The sequence below is a fragment of the Marmota monax genome, unplaced genomic scaffold (assembly GCF_021218885.2).
Source record: "Marmota monax isolate L192 unplaced genomic scaffold, Marmota_monax_Labrador192_F-V1.1 WCK01_AAM20220418_F8-fsc00096, whole genome shotgun sequence".
Lineage (NCBI taxonomy): Eukaryota > Metazoa > Chordata > Mammalia > Rodentia > Sciuridae > Marmota > Marmota monax.
In genome coordinates this window covers 6,109,431-6,129,754 of record NW_026695236.1, presented here as the reverse complement: position 1 = coordinate 6,129,754, position 20,324 = coordinate 6,109,431, and the positions used below count along the sequence as shown (strand labels likewise).

General features: G+C 35.5%; 1 protein-coding gene across 23 annotated transcripts in view; it reads right to left on the bottom strand.

Moving 5' to 3' along the window:
• Positions 1-20,324, bottom strand: part of Dlg2 (discs large MAGUK scaffold protein 2) — a 2,050,987-nt gene that overhangs the window by 443,290 nt on the left and 1,587,373 nt on the right. For 18 of the 23 annotated variants that reach the window (XM_058577376.1, XM_058577377.1, XM_046439346.2 and 15 more), the window contains one exon: positions 8,224-8,379. The exons of the other annotated variants lie outside the window; for them this stretch is intronic. In XM_058577376.1, coding sequence (XP_058433359.1) covers positions 8,224-8,379 — 156 coding nt within the window. The remainder of the gene's footprint in view (positions 1-8,223; positions 8,380-20,324) is intronic. 23 annotated transcript variants of the gene reach the window in all.

The following is a 20,324-nucleotide window of genomic DNA, read 5'->3' as shown; positions in this document are numbered from 1 at the left end:
GGTCTAGTAATACAATGGCAATTAAAATATAAAGATTGTTCTAAAAACACACAAAAAAGACAACCTAAAACTAAGGGAAAATATTCGTACAATCTGAATAAAGAAATAATTTTTTTTGAAAAAGCACATCAATTAAATTTAGATCTCAAGAGTTATTTTAACATCAAAGAACAGGAATTTTAGAGCAAAGATCAATCGTTGTTCACTTTCCATCTCTGCCACAACAAGGTATTTGACCCTGACAGAACATTCTACTGCCATCCTACCTGCCAGGGTTTCCGTGCAGAAAACACAAGTGTTTAGAGAATAAGATGAGTTTGTCTTTAAATTACAAATATTGTGCTTTTAAAACATTATTGAATTCTTTAAAAAATTTTTTAGTTGTAGATGGACATAATATCTTTGTTTTATTTATTTATTTTTTTATGTGGTGCTGAGGATCGAACCCAGTGTCTCACGCATGTGAAGCAAGCGCTCAACCACTGAGCCACAACCTCCGCTCAACTTTATTGAATTCTTAATGAAAGCATATTTCCCCCTAATATCCAAAAATATATATTTTTTAAAATAGTGGGACAATAGACAAATAAAACAACAAATAAAATAAAACAACAAATGCTATTTTTAACTTTTTAAAAAGTGTCTATTTAGAGAATATTTCTTTCACTAGGAATCCTTGTATAGATCACATTGCAGAGGGAACTGGCTGTAAAACTGAATGCAGTAAGAGCAGCCTCTGTGCCTTTGTGAGAGTCAATTAATCTCTCCTTATTTTTCTTAATTCAGATTGGGCTTAGTGATCACCTACTTCAAAAAGGCAACAAAAACCTTTGGAAAAAAAAAAGCTGCTGCATAAATTCAGAAAGGGGCTATGCCTTATGAGCCATGCCCAGAGGGCTTTTTCTCCTGGTTTTAATTAAAAATGAAATTAAGAATTCTTTAAGATCATATCAGTCTTTTAAGGGCATAAGAAGGTCATTGATTTGTTAAGCATCTTCTTTTTCTTTTTTAATGGTGCTATTTCCCAGATTAAACAGTACGTGTAAGGCTCAAGTCTTCTTTCAGGATCCATAGGTCCCAGGCAGAGTGGATGAGACAGAGGAGGATTGGGTGAGAAGCTGAGGTATGCAGAGCAGGTGGCACTAAGGCTCCATGAGAACGTGAGCTTGGCTGTGTGCATGCCCTGGGTAGAGCGTCTAGATCCCTTCACTTGCTAGATCAAAGCCCACATTCTGCAAAGTTGCTGGCATTATTAGAACTGACAAGGTACATATATGGAGTCCTTGATTGATTATTAATCTCTGTTCAACATAGAGTAGCTATTGTTTTGTTCACATTCCTAAGAAGATATATGCAGGGCAGAAATAGCACTACATGAGCAGATACAAAAGAAAATTATATCATATAATTTTAAAGTCACACATGAGTTTAGAAACATACCACCTTTTATAGGGAGCCTATAAATGTAAATATAAAGGGAAACTATATTACTTTGCCTATGTTTACAACAAGGATAACTGCTAAGAATGATAGATGAATTTAGAATCAAAGGCTTTCTTATGGCCTCAGAGAATTTACCTGTGCTGATAAGTATTTTTAACCTGCTTTGTTATAGCAATAAAATAAATATACACAAGCGTGCAGCTTTAAAATAGAATAAGCATATGGAAACAATTAATAAAGACTAATGCAGATAGTGCCTGGATGAAAATTCACTGGCTTGGGGGCTGGGGATGTGGCTCAAGCGGTATCGCGCTCGCCTGGCATGCGTGGGGCACTGAGTTCGATCCTCAGCACCACATAAAAAATAAAATAAAAATGTTGTGTCAACCAAAAACTAAAAAATAAATATTAAAAAGTTCTCTCTCTCTCTCTTAAAAAAAATAACTCACTGGTTCCATTTCCCTTGATCCTCACAGCCATTTTGAGAGGGGAATAGCACAGATATGATTTTTTGCCTTATTTTCTGATAAGAAAATTAAAGTTCTGAGAGAAAAGTGCTTAGTTAAAATGTATATCATTAATATGACCAAAAGAAAGCCCTCGAACCTAGACATTTGGGTAGAATTCTTGTTTCTGTAAAACACCACATTGCCACCCCCTCAAATGAGAGACCTGAAATACTTTGTCTCCTTTCACTTTCATAGTCATGTAGGAGGTTTTTGTTTAAGTGTAGTTATTATGGACAAGAGTGTACAATCACTTCAAGAGGAGGCAATGTGGTCACCATTTAATAAATACCCTCAGCCAGAGAATTCTTTCCCTGAAACAGCCAATTACCAAGTGCTATTTGATAAATAATTCTAAATCCATTTGTAAATATCTCTATAGTCTCAGTTCAGTGTTTCAGGATTTTAAACCTATCGTACTATATATACATACTAACTATTTTCCCTGCCTTCAAATGTTTTCATAGAGCTGACAGAGCAATCTTCCAAAGAACACAAATCAGATAGTGTCCTTGCTCAGCTTTGAAACTCTTCAACAGCTCCCCACAGCTATAGGATCAAGTACAAATTCCTCAGCCTGGCAAGTAAGACCCTCTGTGATTTGCAGCTGCCTATGTAACTCCAAACTCATCATCCACCCTTAGCTACACAGAGCTACTGGTAGTCTCTGGATGTACTGTGCTTTTATGTACCATCAGATTTACTGTGTGGTATTTATTTTACTTAGAAAATATTTCTTCCCTATTATGACTGATAAATTCCGTGTCTTTCTGATAATTGCAAGAAAAACAGAGAGTTAGGAGGCAACTCCTCTGCTTACTTTTAGAGATTCACAGGCACTTCTATGATAGATTAGGTCTGGGATTTATATTTTATTTCAGAATTATAGATTTTGAGACTGTTAAAACATGAAAAGGTCCAGATATATTTTCTATTGTTTTAAAGGAGAGAAAGTTTACCAAAGATAGGTCACCATGATTGGGGTCTGGTGAGATACACATCTTGTTTTGTGTCTCCAAACTAGAAGTTTCGAGGCTGCCAACTTTCTACTCTATTCCAAAAAGGGAATCATAGATGTAGGTTGTCTAAGCTCTGCAGAGCAGAATTATAAGCAAGATTGGAAGATGGATATATGAGAAGCAAATATTTTATTTTCCATAGACAATGCTTCTTATCTATGATTAGAGTTGGCAAAACAAGGTGTGGAAGGGGGACAGTCCTGTGTGTATATTCATATCTCTTTTAGAAGGGACAGCCTAAGATCGTGCTGCTCTGATTAGCACTTCTTATACCAATCTGATTTTAGTTCTGATAATTTAAATAAGCATGAGGCCATTAACTTGAAGCTGTGTGTGTATATATATATATATATATATATATATATATATATATATATATATATATATATTTCAAACTGAGGATCCTCCTGTCTCAGCCTTCTTTGAGGCTGGGATTACAGGCATGTACCACTACTCCCGGCTCCATATTTTCAGTTCTTACACAATCAACTTCAACAATAAATAAAGAAACTAAAACCTAACTTAGAAGTATAACAGATAGCAGGACTTCAGATGATCACAAGCAATCAACTCATCCCCCCATGCACAGATAAGGCAGATAAATTATTGTAGCCAATCAGAAGATTTCTTCGTTTCTATGTTTGGCCTATTAAAGGTCTCTGCTCATGTTGCTGTGGGGGTCTCTAAATCTGTTCTGATTCTGAGTGTTGCCTGATTCATGAAATATTCTTTGCTAAAATAAACAGTCAATTTTAATGTGTCTAAACTTTGTCTTTTAATAGTTATAGAGCTACAGTTACATTAGAGAAATGGGTCTCTTAGCAGTTATATATTACAAAGTAAATAATTCATCATTTGTGAGCTGATTAAGGGAAGAGATGAAGTGTTTTTCACCACTGAATCCCAAACATCCAGAGTAATGCCTGGTATGTAAAAGCTCCATGAATATATTATCTTCAATGAGAAGAGATATTTTATATTCACATAATGCTTCAGAATGCATTTCCTATCTCAAATCTGCCAATACATTTTAATTGGCTAGTTTATCTCAGGCTCTATTTTACAAATGCAAAATAACAATAATTAAGACCATCTTTGTAAAAGAAAAATGAAAATATGCCGTATATTTTAAGAAAACAGCCAAGAACACTATTCTTCTTGACCTAGGAATATCAAAAGTTGAATAATTTGTTCTTTCAAAGTAGAAAAATCAATTGAACATCAACAATTACTTTTTTTTAAAGAAAAAGAGATAGATTAGCAGGAGCCCACAGTAATGTTATCTATTTTTCAATGAACTTCAAATTTCAGTTTTATTCCCAGATCTTCCCATTTCTTCTTTGTGCATGGTCTAAAAAAATCTATTAACTCTAAACATAAGGGAAAGTCTTAGGCACTGTGCAAAGTAAGCTAAAGTGTATCCTAAGGAAAACTTACAAATTCTTTGTTTTCTTTTGGATGAACCTTTTAAAAGTAAATGACATAGGTAATTAATTTGTTCCTGGGTATTGGTTATCAACTCAAAGACCTAAGAATTTGGATGTCCCCATTGAAACTCAAAGAATATGGATAAAATAACTCATTTCTTTTGCTGACTTGCCTGTATTTTTTTGAATGATAATTAGGAATTAAACTGTTACAAACGTAAGCCTAGTTTCACATGATGACTTGCATTGAGCTAGCTCATATACTAATCAAAGGCTGGAACTGTTGTCTCAATATGTGCACATTTCTGAGATACACTCTGAGAAATTTTCCAATGCCCTGAAAAGGTACACATCATCCCATATAGCAGCTTAAAGTTCAGGCATATCTTCAATATTTTTGTTGATGTTTCAGCTTTGTAAAAAGTTGTCCAGGTATAGTATTTTGCATTTGGCTGGTGGTTGATAAATCTTGGTTGAATGAATTGGTATATTCTTATACTGTGTCATTTAGTGCATAAGATTCCAAAATATTTTTATCTTATTTCTATGATTGGAAATAAGACATGGACTCATAGAAGATGAGTTGGGTTCCTCAGCATTACTAGAGTTAGATAAGGGCTTGTCTAGCTGAGTTCTTCTCTACCTGAGATTCTATGAGTTATTAAAAAATACAGTGAGAAAGGCAAGGGATGGTATAGCAAATGGAGCCAGAATTCTTGAATGTTCCCCTAAATGGTTGGCTGCATTACAAGACATTGAAAGAGAATATTTTCTTTCAAGATATTGGAGAGGTTATTTTCCATTGGAGAGAAAATAAATAATCTGTGAAACAAATTGCCCAGTCTTTTTAGTTATCTAATGGATCTATAATGTGGACATTGACCATTAAAATAATTTAAGTTGGAGTGCAACATGAAGTGAGTTCTGGTTATTATCTGTTTCCATGTATAGATCATTTGTTCATGGGGTAGTTTTATGTAGGCTGAGAGCTGGGGAAAGCACAGCTTGAGCTATGACCTGTTCCTGAAACAAGCATCAGTTTACTTGCCTGCAGGTATTATTTCCATGTTTACTTATTCACTCAATAATTTGGAGCTCCTGGTGTGCCAAACTTAAGACTGTGTTGAGTGTTAGGGATACAGAATGCCCAAACCAGATAAAATTCCACTCACTGAGCTAGCTCGAATGGCAGGCAGGCATTTAGTTTGAAAAACACAAAAATGAACAATTATAAATTGTTTGAATCTTAGAGCATGAGGGAGAGAGAGAGTTCAGAGAGAAAGGGGTGGGGGGAGGGAGGGAGAGAGAGAAAATAACAGAGGACTTGATTTTTCTCTTTTAGGTAGCTAATCTGAGGAAGTACAATTCAAGCTTGGATCTAAGATGACCAGAAGTTAATTAGGCAAAGTCTAAGGAGAGATTTTCAGTTTGAGGGAGAGGCATGTGTGAAGCACTTGAGAGAGGAAGAGATTTAGCACATTTTGTGAATAAATAGAAGGCCGATGTGAATACTGCGGTCAGCAAAGAGGAGTGAAATGAGATGTTCAAGAGGCAGGCGGGTGCTAGATCATGCAGGGCCTGGGTGCTCTGTTAATGATTTTGCATTTTATCCCAAATGCAAAAGGAGAGAGATTTGATCTGTAATTGTAACAAATCACTTTGGATTCATTCTGAATAAGCCAGCTGTACAAGGGGTAAGACCAATTAGAAGGCTGTTGTAGGTGGCAGATGATAGGTGTTTGGTTTAAAGTGGTGGAAGCAAAAGTAGAGGGTAGTGAATAGATTTGAGATGCATTTTGGAGTTAGAATCAATAGGACTTGAAGACAAATTGAATGATGGATACAAGGGCAAATAAGGTATGGAGAATGACTCAAGTTTTTGGTTTGAACAAAGGGTAGATGCATTGTGTCATTTATTGAGGTGGAAAACTATATAAGAGGAACTAAGTGGGGTGAAATCAAGATTTTTGGTATCAGTGTACTAGTCACATGGGCACTAAAATGGGTTTGTGTGTGACTTTTTATATATGATAAAATAAATAATACGATAATGTAAAAAATAAAGAACTAACGAAAACAATTAAAATAGAAAATTGAATTCCCAAAGGGTGGGGGACAGTGGTTCTAGGTGGGGGACTGATATATATCAGAAGTGCTGGGGTCATATAATTAAAAAAAGACATACTCAACATTGTACTGCAATTTTTTAATTTGAAAAATAAGAAAGGAAAGAAGAAGGAAAAAAATCAAAATATATCCAGGAGGTAGACCCTATAGCTGCTATTTGTTGAATTTTTAAGGAGGGATGCTTCAAAATCCCCAGTGGGATGCAAAGAAACTACTATAACTTTCATGTTCATTTAAAAAAAAAAAAGCATGGGTTTAAAAAAAAATTCACTGACACTGAACCAGAGAAATAAGACAAAGGTAGAAAAGAGAAATGGATGGAAAATCCTCTCAGTGAGCAAAAATGTCTCTGCCATCATGCCGGTGCCAATGCAGGGCTAAGTTCTGTTGGGGCAGTTGTCACCTGGGTCTGACTCTCAGCTCTGTCATTTGCTAGTGGAAGATCTTGGACAATCAGGTAACTTCTCAAGTCTCAATTTTCTTGTGTTTGTGAAATGAAAATAATGATAACATTTACCACATAAGGTGACTGTGAAGATTGAAAAAAAAAATAATTTGTAAGAAGTGCTTTAACAAATAGCTGGCGCAGAGGAAGAGCTCAACAAATTTAAGTCAAAAGTCCTGACTGCGGTGTGACACCCTTTCACTTCCCTCTGGTTGTATTGATTTAATTAATATTCATAAAGTGTTCTGAATTACCAGTAAGCTTTAATTGATTCAAATCAGTGAAAATGCTCCAACTAATTAGTCAGAGTTATGTTTTTAAATTTATTTCTAGAAATATTAGATATAAAATATGTATATAACTCCCCTAGGGAGACCAGTAATTGATGACTAAATTAATTTAAAAATATGTATATAAAGATGAGGTTCTAAAAAGACTCTCTTGTTATATCCATTCTACAACCTGTATTTTCTCAGTCCTAGCAATTATTATGAAGATATTATGTCTGAAAACACAACTATATAAGCACCCCTTTATAATATTAAAATTGGGATCTCAATTTAGATAGAATTGGAACTACATTATGGAATATTGGATTCTATTTTGCTTACTGTCCTTTCTGACTTTGGCTACTCTGAATATAGTTTTTTTTTTTTTTAAATCATACACAGGCTATAGAATATTAATGTAGAATTTATGCAGTCTTTAGATTTAGAACAAGTTCTTTATAAATTTAGGCAGAATCAATTAATTCTGTACTTTGGGATATGTTGCTTAATATCTCAAGAGTCAGTTAAATGGTACTAATAATTTAATATTTGAATTAGAATGTTAAATGACAATAATAATATCTATGCCCGACTTACATCTGGGGCATAGTAAGCACTTATTAAAAATTATTAAAAAATATAGTTTTCTCTTTCATCCTTCTGTATAAGGGAAATGGTAATAAGTAAATTCCAAAATTAATTGTTCTGGAACAATATAATTAATACCTCATTAAAATGTATGGGAATCAAGAACATGTGGAACATCATGTGATCTTATTTGAACGCTCTGTGATCACACCAAGAAAAAAAAAAGAAGGCAATGTTCTTAATTTCTCCCACCACACCACAGAAGCAGAACATCTCTCCACTTTGGGGAAGATGTTGCTGTTGTGTGCAAGGAAAGTGAGCAGAGGTGGGTCCTACCCACTCATCCTTGTGGAAGCACATGCAATTCGAGAAGATGAGGTGAGGAAGCGCATGCAGTACCTGGTCATCTCAGAGTCAGGGAGCAGGCCTAGGTGGTAGTGGGGGTAGGGAGCTGAGAGAAGGAAGCTTTTGTCACACTCAACAGGGGAATAGTGCCTGGGAGAAGCAGGCTTATCACACAGTTTGTTCACAGTGCTGTAAACAGGTTCCGGCGGCCTGGTGATACAAGAGGAAGAAAAAGATATGCATGGTCAGCACACACAAGGAATTACCATGCAACCAGTAACATTTCATCAAATGCAAAAGTTAAAATCCAAACCAATGCCATTTACTCCTTGTGTCTTACTAATAAAAGCCAAGTTTTCCATTGGTTACATTTCATATAATAATAAAGATTTTATTCTTAGCCTCCCTTATGGGTAGTTGTAGCCACATTAAAATGTTCAGTCCAATGTTTTGTGGGATTCATTGAATAGCTGCTTATGGAAAGTGATTTAGCTAGGACCTCTGCAATTTTGTTCTCCACTTTCTCCTTCTGTTGACCTGAAATCCAGACATGATGGCTGGTGCTTCATGATCACTTTGGGCCATGAAGCAATCATTAGGATTAAGGAGCACAATAAAGATAGGGGAGCATAAAGGAAGAGCCTGTGTCACTGATATGGAGTGATAATACTGCCTACATATTAATTTCTTTTATGTGCGGTAAAAATAAACCATGTAGTTTAAGCTTGTGTCTTTTTTTTGTTATATAGACAGAACCTAGCATTAAAATATGTACTCTAAAAACTCTTTAGATTGAAAATTTAAAACAAAGAAATAACTGTAGATAGAGCCTATCCCAGTGCTAATACATTTAATTACATTTATAGTCCATGAACACACTATACACAGAAAATGTAATGAATGCTATTTTCTTACTGTGGAATTTAGAGCTTAAAACTGTTCAAAGAATTTACTGCATCCTTATTTTAAAATACTCTTATCCATAAAATAATAGCTGACCTACACTGCTAGCACAGGAGTCTAGAAGAAAGAAATCAATAACTTCTTTTATGTCATAAAACATTTCTATGATGATGTCATTTTAGTAACACCATACTTTGCCTAGAGGGGATGATTCAATTTTCTCAGTCTGATGCTGACTCTATAGACTAAGAAAATGTTATCAATTTTCTTCAACTCCTTTTACCACAATGCCATGTTTAGAAAGGAAATTTCAGAATCGAAACTGACTGATGCATATCTTAAAAAAATTCCTGTATTTATTTGAATTAAGGGAAAAAATTTATTCTTGGAGCATAATAATAGATTCAAGACAATTAAAATAAGGTTCTGTGCTTTTTCCAGTATTAAACTCTTGAAACTTTTACCCATACCTTTTTTGCAAGTGTGAATGGATGTACTACTTATTATGTAAGCCATGCATTCAGGACATTTGGTATTTGTGGCAGGCTTCAACACCTTGGGATTTAGAAAAAGGTATTTCTTTGCTTATAGCTGCTTCTAGAATTCTTTCATAATGGACTGATCACTTTTCTATGCATAATTAGTCATCACTTAAAATCTTATCAATGCAGAGATATAGTTACTGATGTTGCAGGTTCATTTTTACCTGTTATTTTGTCTTCAGTTCCTTCCCTACTAATTTACTTGCTATTTTGTAGAGTCACTGGCTATGTATTAGACATATCAGACCCAGTTTCTTTTCTTGATCATTAGAACACATGATACGATGGGAGCTAGGCCAATGAAAAACTACCAAAACACAAAACAAAACACATGCCACACTCAACCAGGTCCTCTTCGAACCAAACCATGAAATTAAACATATCTGTGAGAATATCCTTTCAAGCATCATATACAAGGGGTTCTTATTTGAAGACTTCCATCCACCAGCTTCTTTATAAGCCTAGAATTCTGTCATATAAGACGCAGTAAGTCCTGTGCAAGTGAGAGTATAAACACAGAAATGACACAGAGTAGGAATTTAATCAATGTTTCTTTGAATGGATAATTTTTTTATTGTTCTCTAGTGAGAGAAATAAAAAAAAATTCTTATGGTTCTTTCAAGGAAGCCATATATTATTCTGAATCTCTTCATTAGGTTTAAATTTCTTGGACCATCATTCATTCTGACAACCTACAGGAATGAAATACAACCCCAGTATTCTCAGTTTGGAGCTGAAAAGCTCTAAATACTTGATGGTCATAGTTGAACCACCCTCAGGGGGATGGGCTTCATGTGTTTTGAGTCTTGTGGCAATACCTGGTCTGCCCTTGGTTCTAGTAAGGGTCACCCCACGCATAGTGAACCTCAAAGATGTCTCATCCCTGAGTTCCAGAAGGCCTAATACTAGCTAATCAGCATCTTTGTCTTTCCCTGCAATTAATTTTTTCCATGACCTCACTGCAGACAAGAAATGTCAATTGCTATCAATGGGATCTGGGTGGCAGAAACAGATGCTATCATCACTTTGCACTGGGTCCGTACAGAAATGGCACAAGGAGGTGGAGGGGAGAAGATTTTCAGCAGTGTGAGTCAGCCACTCACAATTGAAAGGTCTATTTATTCTATTTTAAGCAACCAGAGGTGAAGGTAATAAACACGGTAAGCCAATACAAGGTGCCCACAGGCTCTTTTTATTCTGTGGATGTCTCCAGAAAGGAGGAAAAGTAGTGAAGATATTAAGTGAAATCTCTAAGTGAATTCATAAACAAATCATTTATCTAGCTGTCTACTTATCAAGGGCCATAGATAAATGATTTTGTAGTCTCATTTGCTGAGCCATCAGCATTTATTTGCATATCTATGGGTTTATAATTGCAGCTCTTATAGCATACAATTAACACACTCTGACCCTTGGTGATTTCTCTTTTCTGTGAACTCCATTAGCACTTGCTATTTGTTCTGCTTTCTTTGCATTTTTAATTGCTAATCTGCAATGCTGGTGTACTGGAGAGAGGATGCTTCATCTCCACCCTACTGTTAAAAAAAAAAAAATCTTACCTGCAAATGCCCTTCCCTGCTGCCCCACTTATCTCCAATCCAACTCAGGCCCCTCCTTGGCCAAAGCCGTTTAGGCCTTTGGAGCAGGATTGGGCTCCTACTTTGCATTGATCTAATATTGTAGGGCCCACAAGAAAAAGAAAACAAGACTAGGCCAATTGGATTCTTCTTTGGAAAATGAACAATATGACTAAAGGGGCAGAAAAAGTAGTTGGTAACATAAGAGAAAGTTGCAGACACATAGAAGGTCACTGCAAATATGTTCACTAATTACAGAGAACCAGAGCTCTACATTCAAAGCTCTATGGAATTTTGTTTTTAAAATACTCAGTGGTTTCTTAGAATCTAGAATAAGTCTTGGCTCATTCTTTAAGGGGGGCTATTAGGGTTCATGTTATTGAATTTCCCTAATGATTCCTAAATAACACTGGTTGTATAATGAAAATTAACTACCAACCTTCCTCCTTAACCCTTAGGTCACAGATATCTTGCTTGTAATTAGGAATGAAAATAAAATAAATACTCCATTTGTTTATTTTACATTCCTTTTAGATCTCCAAAACTAGACTATGCCACTTAAAGAAGTTGACAAAACCTTGGACCTATGTAACCCCATGGTACCTGAGAGCAGTACAAGACTGATTTTGATATTTTGTTCATTTTGATTATTTTGCATTAATTTTATTTAAAAAAAATTGACTAATTATTGAGGTTTTGGGGTCCCCTTTAAATTTTGCACCTAACTTAAGTGCCTCATATCTGGTCCCAGCCACGTACCAAACACAATAAAGTGTAAGACAGTGATACTGATGACTGTGATTGCAAATACTCTTCATCTGTGTAGCACCTGAAGGTACAAGATCAAAGGAATATGACTCCTTTCTCTTAGAGGCCAGAGTAAGATTGACTCTCACTTTATTGAGTTTTCTAACTTCTCAGAAAAACCCTCAGAGCAGGGAACTGACCTTATCGTACTGTCATATCCTGTTCACTGAGCTTTCTTTCTCCCTTTAGAGTATTAACTCCTAGAGGAGCAGGACCCAATCTCATTTGATCTTGGTTTCCCATTGCTTCCTTGAATGCCAGAATGCAGGAAAACAAAACACTGTCATATAAAATGAGAAGAACTGAACAACAACAAAAAAAAGTGACCAGTACTATTTATTGTCTCTTCCTGAGCTAGAACTAAAAGGAAGAGTTGGACATTAGAGTAGAAAAGATTGGGGTTATATATTTGTATGCCTTTAAGCATAAATATCTGTTCATCAGACTGATATGGGTAAATCTGTAGAGCATTCAGATTCTCTATATCTCCAATGGGAAGGAACTTCCAACACTATGCTGTTGCTAAAAGCTCGGCCCTTGTCTGGATGCCAATCCAATAGCAAGGACATGGTTTTGAGAAAAAGGAAAAAAAAGCTTTATTGCTTTGCTAGCAAAGGAGAAACACAGGGTGTTCCTGTCCCAAAGGCTGTGATTCTGCCCATCAGTAGAAACAGGGGGCTTTTATAGAGGTGATTCAAAGGCTACATTCCATCTGTTGGAGTTGTTAATTCACTTGTTAATTTGGGAGAAATCATTTCTGAGATCTTCAGGTACCATCCCCAAAGTCTGGATTACTTCATTTCTATGGTGGGTGTGTACTCAAGGACAGACAAATCTGCCTAGGATGGGGATGAAAGGTAATCCTGTTTTCCCTGAGATTGAGGGTGGTGGTGGGAGATTAGGGAGGAGCAGAGAGAAAGGAAGAGAAAGAAATATGTCCACTTAAAAAATAAGTTGCAGTAGCAGAGCAGCAAAAGCTATATTCAAAATAAGAAGTGGACCACTGTTACAAGGCCTTGATTAGAAGAACACAGCCAAACCTCATCAATGATGGCAGGTGGAATGCCAAGTGCTCAGATACCTAAGCATCTAGCATATTGCCTGACATAATTTGAGGGAAATGTTTTATTTTTTAATTTTCAAAGGATGCCTTAGGCTCCTATTTTCAAATAATAAATAATACACTGCTTCTTAGGCCAATTATTTGTAGGAGTAAATATAAGAGGATTGAGTTTCAGGTCAAGGCTAAAAGGTCTTAAGGACTAAATTTTGGAAAGCTCTAAAATTAATTAGGGAGTAGAAGAGAATCAAGGCTCAAGTTGTTAACTATGTGTCTCAACATGTGAACTGACATTTTAATGATAATGATTAAAGAGAAGCTGACTTCTCTCATACAGAATTTTAAGTAGAAAGTATTAGTCACTTGCTGAAGAGGCTGTAAGGGCCTTCAAGTATGACATAAAGAGATCAGGGGGAGGGATCAGTCTAGACAATTTGTAAGAACCCATTCATCCCCACCATCAATTTGGGTCCCCAAGAACTTCTACTAGAGCCCTTGGAATTGATGACTATTTGTACCATATTTAATTTAACATTTCTAAAACTTCCTTTTTGATAGAGTTTCAATAGTATTAGAAAGCTATAATGATAACAGCAAAGTTATAAACTGGAAAATTAAACCGAGATGAATTAGGAAGCAGCCTGGTGAGTACAAAGAAACAGCACTAGATTTGGGTTCTGGATCTTCTAAATTCTACCTTGTATGATATTTTGCTATTTATTAACTTCTCTAACCCTCAGTGCTCTCATCTGGAAATTGGGGATAGTAATAATCAAGTGAGGACAGGTGTGAGAAATAGGAAGAACGTGCATAAAGCATGGTGCTCACTGAGAGAGCTCACCAAAGGGTAGAGATTGCTGTCTTGAATATCACTGTCATGCACTCAAGCTCTTGGGGATGCATAGCCTCTAAGAATGTTGCTTGCCTCTCTGTGAATACTGAGGAAAGGACTCTGCACCTACCCACTCTGAATCAGGCAGTGCAGGCTACAGTCCTTTATGTAATGTAAATTCTCTACTCAGGGATGAACAAAGGAAATAACTATTCAGGAGCTTTTATCACAAAAGGGCCTGCAAAATTAGGTCTTTTAAAGACTGGTTTGACATTGAAAAGGCAATTGATCCTCTGTCATAGTCCTGGAGCTGGATGCTCACTTCCTAAACTTCTCAATGATTTTCAATGCCCCTAAACAATATATCAGCCCAACTCTAATCCTTGAATTGTGCCTGTATCTTTATGACTCGCTTTTGCTATATTTCACAGCTGTGGTGTTATTTCAAATTGTTGAGCCATAAGTAATTTGTTATTAATAATAGTCTCTGTACCATAATCTTCGAATATTTTTTTTAAAATAGAAAAGGGGATTGATTTACCATTTTCTATATAAACATCATGCTCAGTTATATCTTACTATGTTTGTTTATTGAGGAGAGAAAGGGTAGACTCAGCTGCACCATTTAAAGTCATTTTGAAAGTTTTGAATTATTAAGATGCTTTATTTCTTCTTAAGAATGAAAAGGTTTCAATAAAATTGGGCCCTCTCAAGGCAGCAAGTTATAAAGGGGTCATTAAGTTTTTGTTGGAATAAGAAGTTGAAAATCAGTGAACTTGACAACAGTGAAAGTGACAAAGAGGAGAGGGATCACTGTACCTTGGCACTAGGTGAGTGTATGTAGCTACAGTACTATTGGGGGGATTTTCTGAAAGATATTCAAAGGCTGAGGATAGCTCAGTCAGGGAACACTTGCCTAGCATGTGTGAAGCCCTGGGTTCAATTCTTAGTACTAGGGGGGAAAAAAAAAGCCTTCTACTCTGAAAGATTCAAACAAATATTATTGGAGACACACAGGGTCAGTATTATGGCCACACTAAGGACTTGGAGACATGGACATGAACCATTTGAAGGAAGCTTCAATATGTCCTATATTAGCATTTAAACTTACATTTAAGCAAAAACTACTCTTAAAGGTTTTGTTTTTTCTTTTTAATAGAGCTCTTAGGATAAAATATGAAGCTACAAAAAAGGTTAATAGTTACCTAGAATCTTGATGGAAAAGAGAATTTTAAGCATAAATGAAAGAAGTCACATAAAAGATGACAGGTTTGACTACATAAAAACTTAAAGCCACTGAAGTAAAAAGATAAAATGAAACATCAAGAACTCATAACTAAGCAATAAGCAATAAGCTGGGAAACCATCTGCTCAAGTTTATTTATCAATATTTTAAAAATGTTCCTGCAACTCAATAAGAAACACAACAACATTTCAATAAAAAATAGACAAAGGCTATTAGCATCTGATCACAAAAGAGAAAACACAAGTAGCAAGTAAATACACACATATAAATGTTCAACCTCCCTAGGAATAAAAGCAATGCAAATTAAATTACACACCCTCTTTGCCTGTTTAAGAATAATATAGAATCTTAAATCACAATAAAAGATCAAATAAATCACACTTTGGTTGTGGTACTATGAAACAGACACTCATATCACTGGTGTTATGAGGGTATAAAACCCCTTTATAGCATTTTAAGAAAGCAATTGGCAATATATTTCAGGAATTTTAAAAGTAATTCTGCTTTTTGTTCCAGCAATTCTACCTCTAGTATGCTATCCTAAGAAGAAAATAAAAAATGTGCTCAGAGGTTTCTTTAGAGACAAAGTCATTATATTTTGCCATAAGAGCCAAACAAAGTAAAATAAACAAACAAAAAACCAAAAGGAAACAAATGTCCAAGCAGGGAATGAAGGTATGGGACATAAGATCTATTCACAGCATGATTTATTATTTAACTATTAATATTCATGATAATTTTTAATGATATAAAAGGGATTTATTTTAGTGATGAATACAGTAGAAAATTGTATAGAAAGTTCTGGGGTTAGTGGGAGGTGAAAGAACCCAATTCGGTTACCATTTGGAAGAGAAGATAAACAAAGGGGATGCAAAAGAAACTTGGTAGGGAGTAGGTATTCCAGAGTAGGACTGAGGTGGGTTGAAAGTAGACTTTCAGGAAGAGTGATAGCAAGTATCAAGTTAAAAATCTGAAAACATGCCATTTAAATGTTTGCTAAGGGTTTGAATAGGAGACAAAGTTAAAAAGTTAGGCAGATCTTGAACACATTTTTCTAGTATCTGCAGTTGATGGGAGCCATGGAGATCAGTGTTCCTCTTATTAGATGCAATGAAAAGAGTTCAGTCACTTTGCTTGTTCACTTATACATTCATTATTAATTCAACAATACTTACCAAACACGTACTCTGTGCTGGGCCCAGAGATACATGTACTAGGCATAGAGTAGTGAACATGTCAAAATGGTTCTTAGGTTCATTGAATAAAAATGTTGTTTGAAAGGAAATCTGATTGTAAGAACAGAGACTTACTCTAGCTACTTCAGGTAGTAGGACCCATGAACCCTATGAACTTGGAAAAAGCTGTAGTCAGAGATCAACACGGTTAAGACCTAATGAGAAGGATCTTTACTCTAGAGCTTTCCCATCAAGATAACACCTTGTCTCCTCTTGATGCTACTTCTTTGTCTTTTCTAACCTATTCTTGGTCCTGTTGGCAACTATATCTCCTATTTAAAAGGCAGCAGAATATAGAAAGAAAAAAGAGCAAACTAAGTCTGACCAGCTAGATGTCCTGGCCCCATCACTTATAAGCTATGTGACTTTTACCTTCATGCCTCAGTTTCCTTCCTCATGAACAGGAGTAATGCCTACCTCTTAGGGCCATGCTTATTAGATAAAATGATACATGAGTAATATTTAGAAAAGTAAATTTTCTATTTCCCACAGGTATTTAAACAGGTAAGCTGGCAGTAAGACACCAGGTTATACATCCATCTCTTATCCCTTTTTAGGAGTGAATTCATTTTTAAGGGATAATTTCCATTTATGATGACAAAACCATGTTTCTGGCTATGTCTAGGTTGACAGACTTAAATATAGAATGCCTGATTAAATTTAGGTTTCAGAAAAACAAGGAACAGTTTTTGAGTATAAATATGTTAAGTATCACATGGAATATATTCGTACTAAAACCTATTCACTGTTTATCATTTTTAATTCAAATTAAACTGGACATCTTTATTTTATCTGGTAAGTGGTCATACCTTTCACCTTGCAGCTTCCCTACATTGCTAGTGCCTGCTCTCCAGTGTGTTGGCTCACTCTGTGGTATATTTTACTTGCTACCTCTAATTCTCCTTTTGATTTTCTGTGTTTTTTAAAATAAGCAAATGTGCTTAATTTATTGTCTCCCCAGTATCCAACACAATTTCCCAACTTAAATCATGTCTGTATTCATTTCTATACCTAAATCTGTGTATATGCATACAGATACATAATTTTAAAATAAAAGTTGATCATACCACATGTGTTTTTATACCAGTGCTTTTACTTCTTAACTTTATATTGCATGTCAGACATTTTTCCCAGTCAGGACACACAGCACCAGACACCTTCTCCACACACTGGTGGTGTGGGTATAAACTGCTCAATCTACAACTCAGAAATCCCACTTCCAAGAATTTGCCCTACAAAACTGAGAACAACAGATACCCACAGAATTGTCATTTGCACAGAGTTTGTACAAACAAAACAAAGAAAAACATATGTTTGTTAGTATTGGACAGACACGTAGGCACTAAAAACATGTTTACATAAGTAGACTTTGCTGACACAGAAAAATACCCACAATATAATAAGTGAAAAGCAGATAGAAGGCACATATCAAGTTGCACCAGATTTTTGTTTTGTTTTGTTTTTCTTCTTTTGTTATTGGTTCTTTTTAGTTATATATTCAGTTTATGACTAGACAAAATGTAAAGTATGATTCTGATTCTTTTTAATAGTAAGAAATAAGGAGTCTGAAAGCACATACCAGCTTGGTATCCTTTCTGTGTCTATATAAGATCTTAATTTCCCTAGTTCATATTTTTGAAATGATTTTTAAAGCATATAAAATTATTCATCATATAAGTAGAGGGATAAGAAGTCATAAATCTGCATATGTACAATTTTCTAAGAAGCGTATCTGTATATCTGCATATAAGTATGGAAAAGCCACCAAAATATCAATAGTGTTTTATTTGAGCAGGCAGAGTACAGGTATTTTTGATTAATTATATTTTTCTTGATTTTTAATTTTTAAAGAATATTTTTAATGCATTAAGATGTAGATCTTAAAAGTTCTCCCTACCAAAAAAAGGTAACTTGGTAACTATGTGAAGTAATGGATGTATTAACTAGTTTAACGGGGGCAACCATTTCACAATGTATATGTATATCAAAACATCACATTGTAGACATACATTAAATATATACAATTTCATTTGTTAATTATACCTCAATAAAGCTGGAAAATATACATATGTATAATATGTGTGTGTATACACACACAAGTTTATACTCCAGAGGGATTTGTATTGGGTGTTATGGAATTCAGCTCCAAAAGTCTACACATTCTCAAACAACCCAGACATAGAAAATATAATTTTTTCCACCTTAGGACTAATTTTTCTTAATAAGGAGCAACTTTTATTTCTGTGTGGTAGATAGGTACAAATAAAGTATTTTAAGAGTGGTAAAAGCAGCATTATGAATAATTGGTTATGACTAACAGGATGGCTTAACTGGTTACACCATATTTGCTATTTATATCTGTCAGAGTCACAAATGTCTTTGGTTATGCAAATATATTCAGTTACTCAGAAGATTCCAGTTCAAGTTAGTCTACTTCAGAGAAATTATGTACTAGCTAAAGCCCTTTAATAGAAATGAGGGCACAATTAAAACAATTTATAGCAGCCACAGTCTCTTCTACTAATGCATCTACTTATTCATTTATTGTCCTTGGAAAAGATACAGTATGAATGCAGTGGAAAGAGTTGATATTTTGGGCTGTAAGACCTGGGGTTCAATTCTGTTCTGCCACTTACTTGTCTGTGTCACTCGGGGGAAGTTTTCTACATTGGCTAAATCACGGCTGCCTTATCTGGAAAATGACTTCATAAGCTCTACCTTGAAGGACTGCTGCAAGATTAAATGAGATAAAATATGCAAAGTCTTAACAAATCACCTGCCATATGGTAGGTGCTCAGGAAATAACTATTTTTATGTACCAGATACTAATCTAGGGGATGTGGAAGATAAAAATCTGATCCCAACATAAATTCTTCCCTCAAGCATCACTTCATCTTGGAGAGGATGTGTGCTTGTATTTAATAAGGTTAAAAATGGTTCAGTGTGATGGGAGGGGAAGAGACTCTCCACAATTCTCAGACTTTTCTCATCAGTTCCCTAACTTCCTCTCCTTCTCTACCATATGTACAGTTCTCCTATTAATGCTCTTTTAAATAAGTGAGGTCTCTCTTTGTACACTGTTGGCCAACATATTATAAACACATTAAGTAAGAGCACAAATTACACCGTGGAACAGGGGTTGCAAAGTCAGAAGGATTCCTGAGAGGACTACTGGCCTTTTTTGGAGATGGAGGGAAAACTACTTATGAAGGTCATCACACACACACACACACATACAGAGAGAGAGAGAGAGAGAGAGGGAGGGAGGGAGGGAGAGAGAGAGAGAGAGAGAGAGAGAGAGAGAGAGAGAGAGAGAGAGAGAGAGAGAGAGAGAGAAATAATAGTAAAACCACACACACAGAAAAATAATAGTAAAACATCAGCTTCCTGGTCAGCTTAGTTTAACCTCAGTGTAGCAGGGTTGAATGAAGAATATGAAGTTTAAATTCACCTCATAATCTTCTCTTTTATTTCCTCATTGAATATTTTGTGAAATCTATATGACTTGCCTGCACTATGGAAGTTTTTTGGGGGGCAGTGGTGAGATGGGGAGGGAAGTGGTTCTATACAAGATTATTGCAATAACAGAGAATCCCCACATCTCTCAATTATTATTTGGTTTTATACATCATAATCTTTAATCTTCATAGAAAAAAATTTTCACAGTGAACACTACCAATAATTTTTGCACAATGCTATTAAGATAAGGTGGCACAGATGAGGGAGTGGTCAAACTGTGATTTGAACACTTCCAATGTTTACTCTGCAGTACTTCACTTAACCAAACTAACTGGGGGAGATGTAAAACAAATAGGAATTGCCAACAGGGAATGTGGCAGTTGTGTGCAATGTTGAATCTCTAGTTTGCAAGGCATCTATACCCCTGGGTTCTCATAAGGACAATCTAGTTATACACAACAGATCCAAAGCAGTTAGTTGGTAACCAAATATGG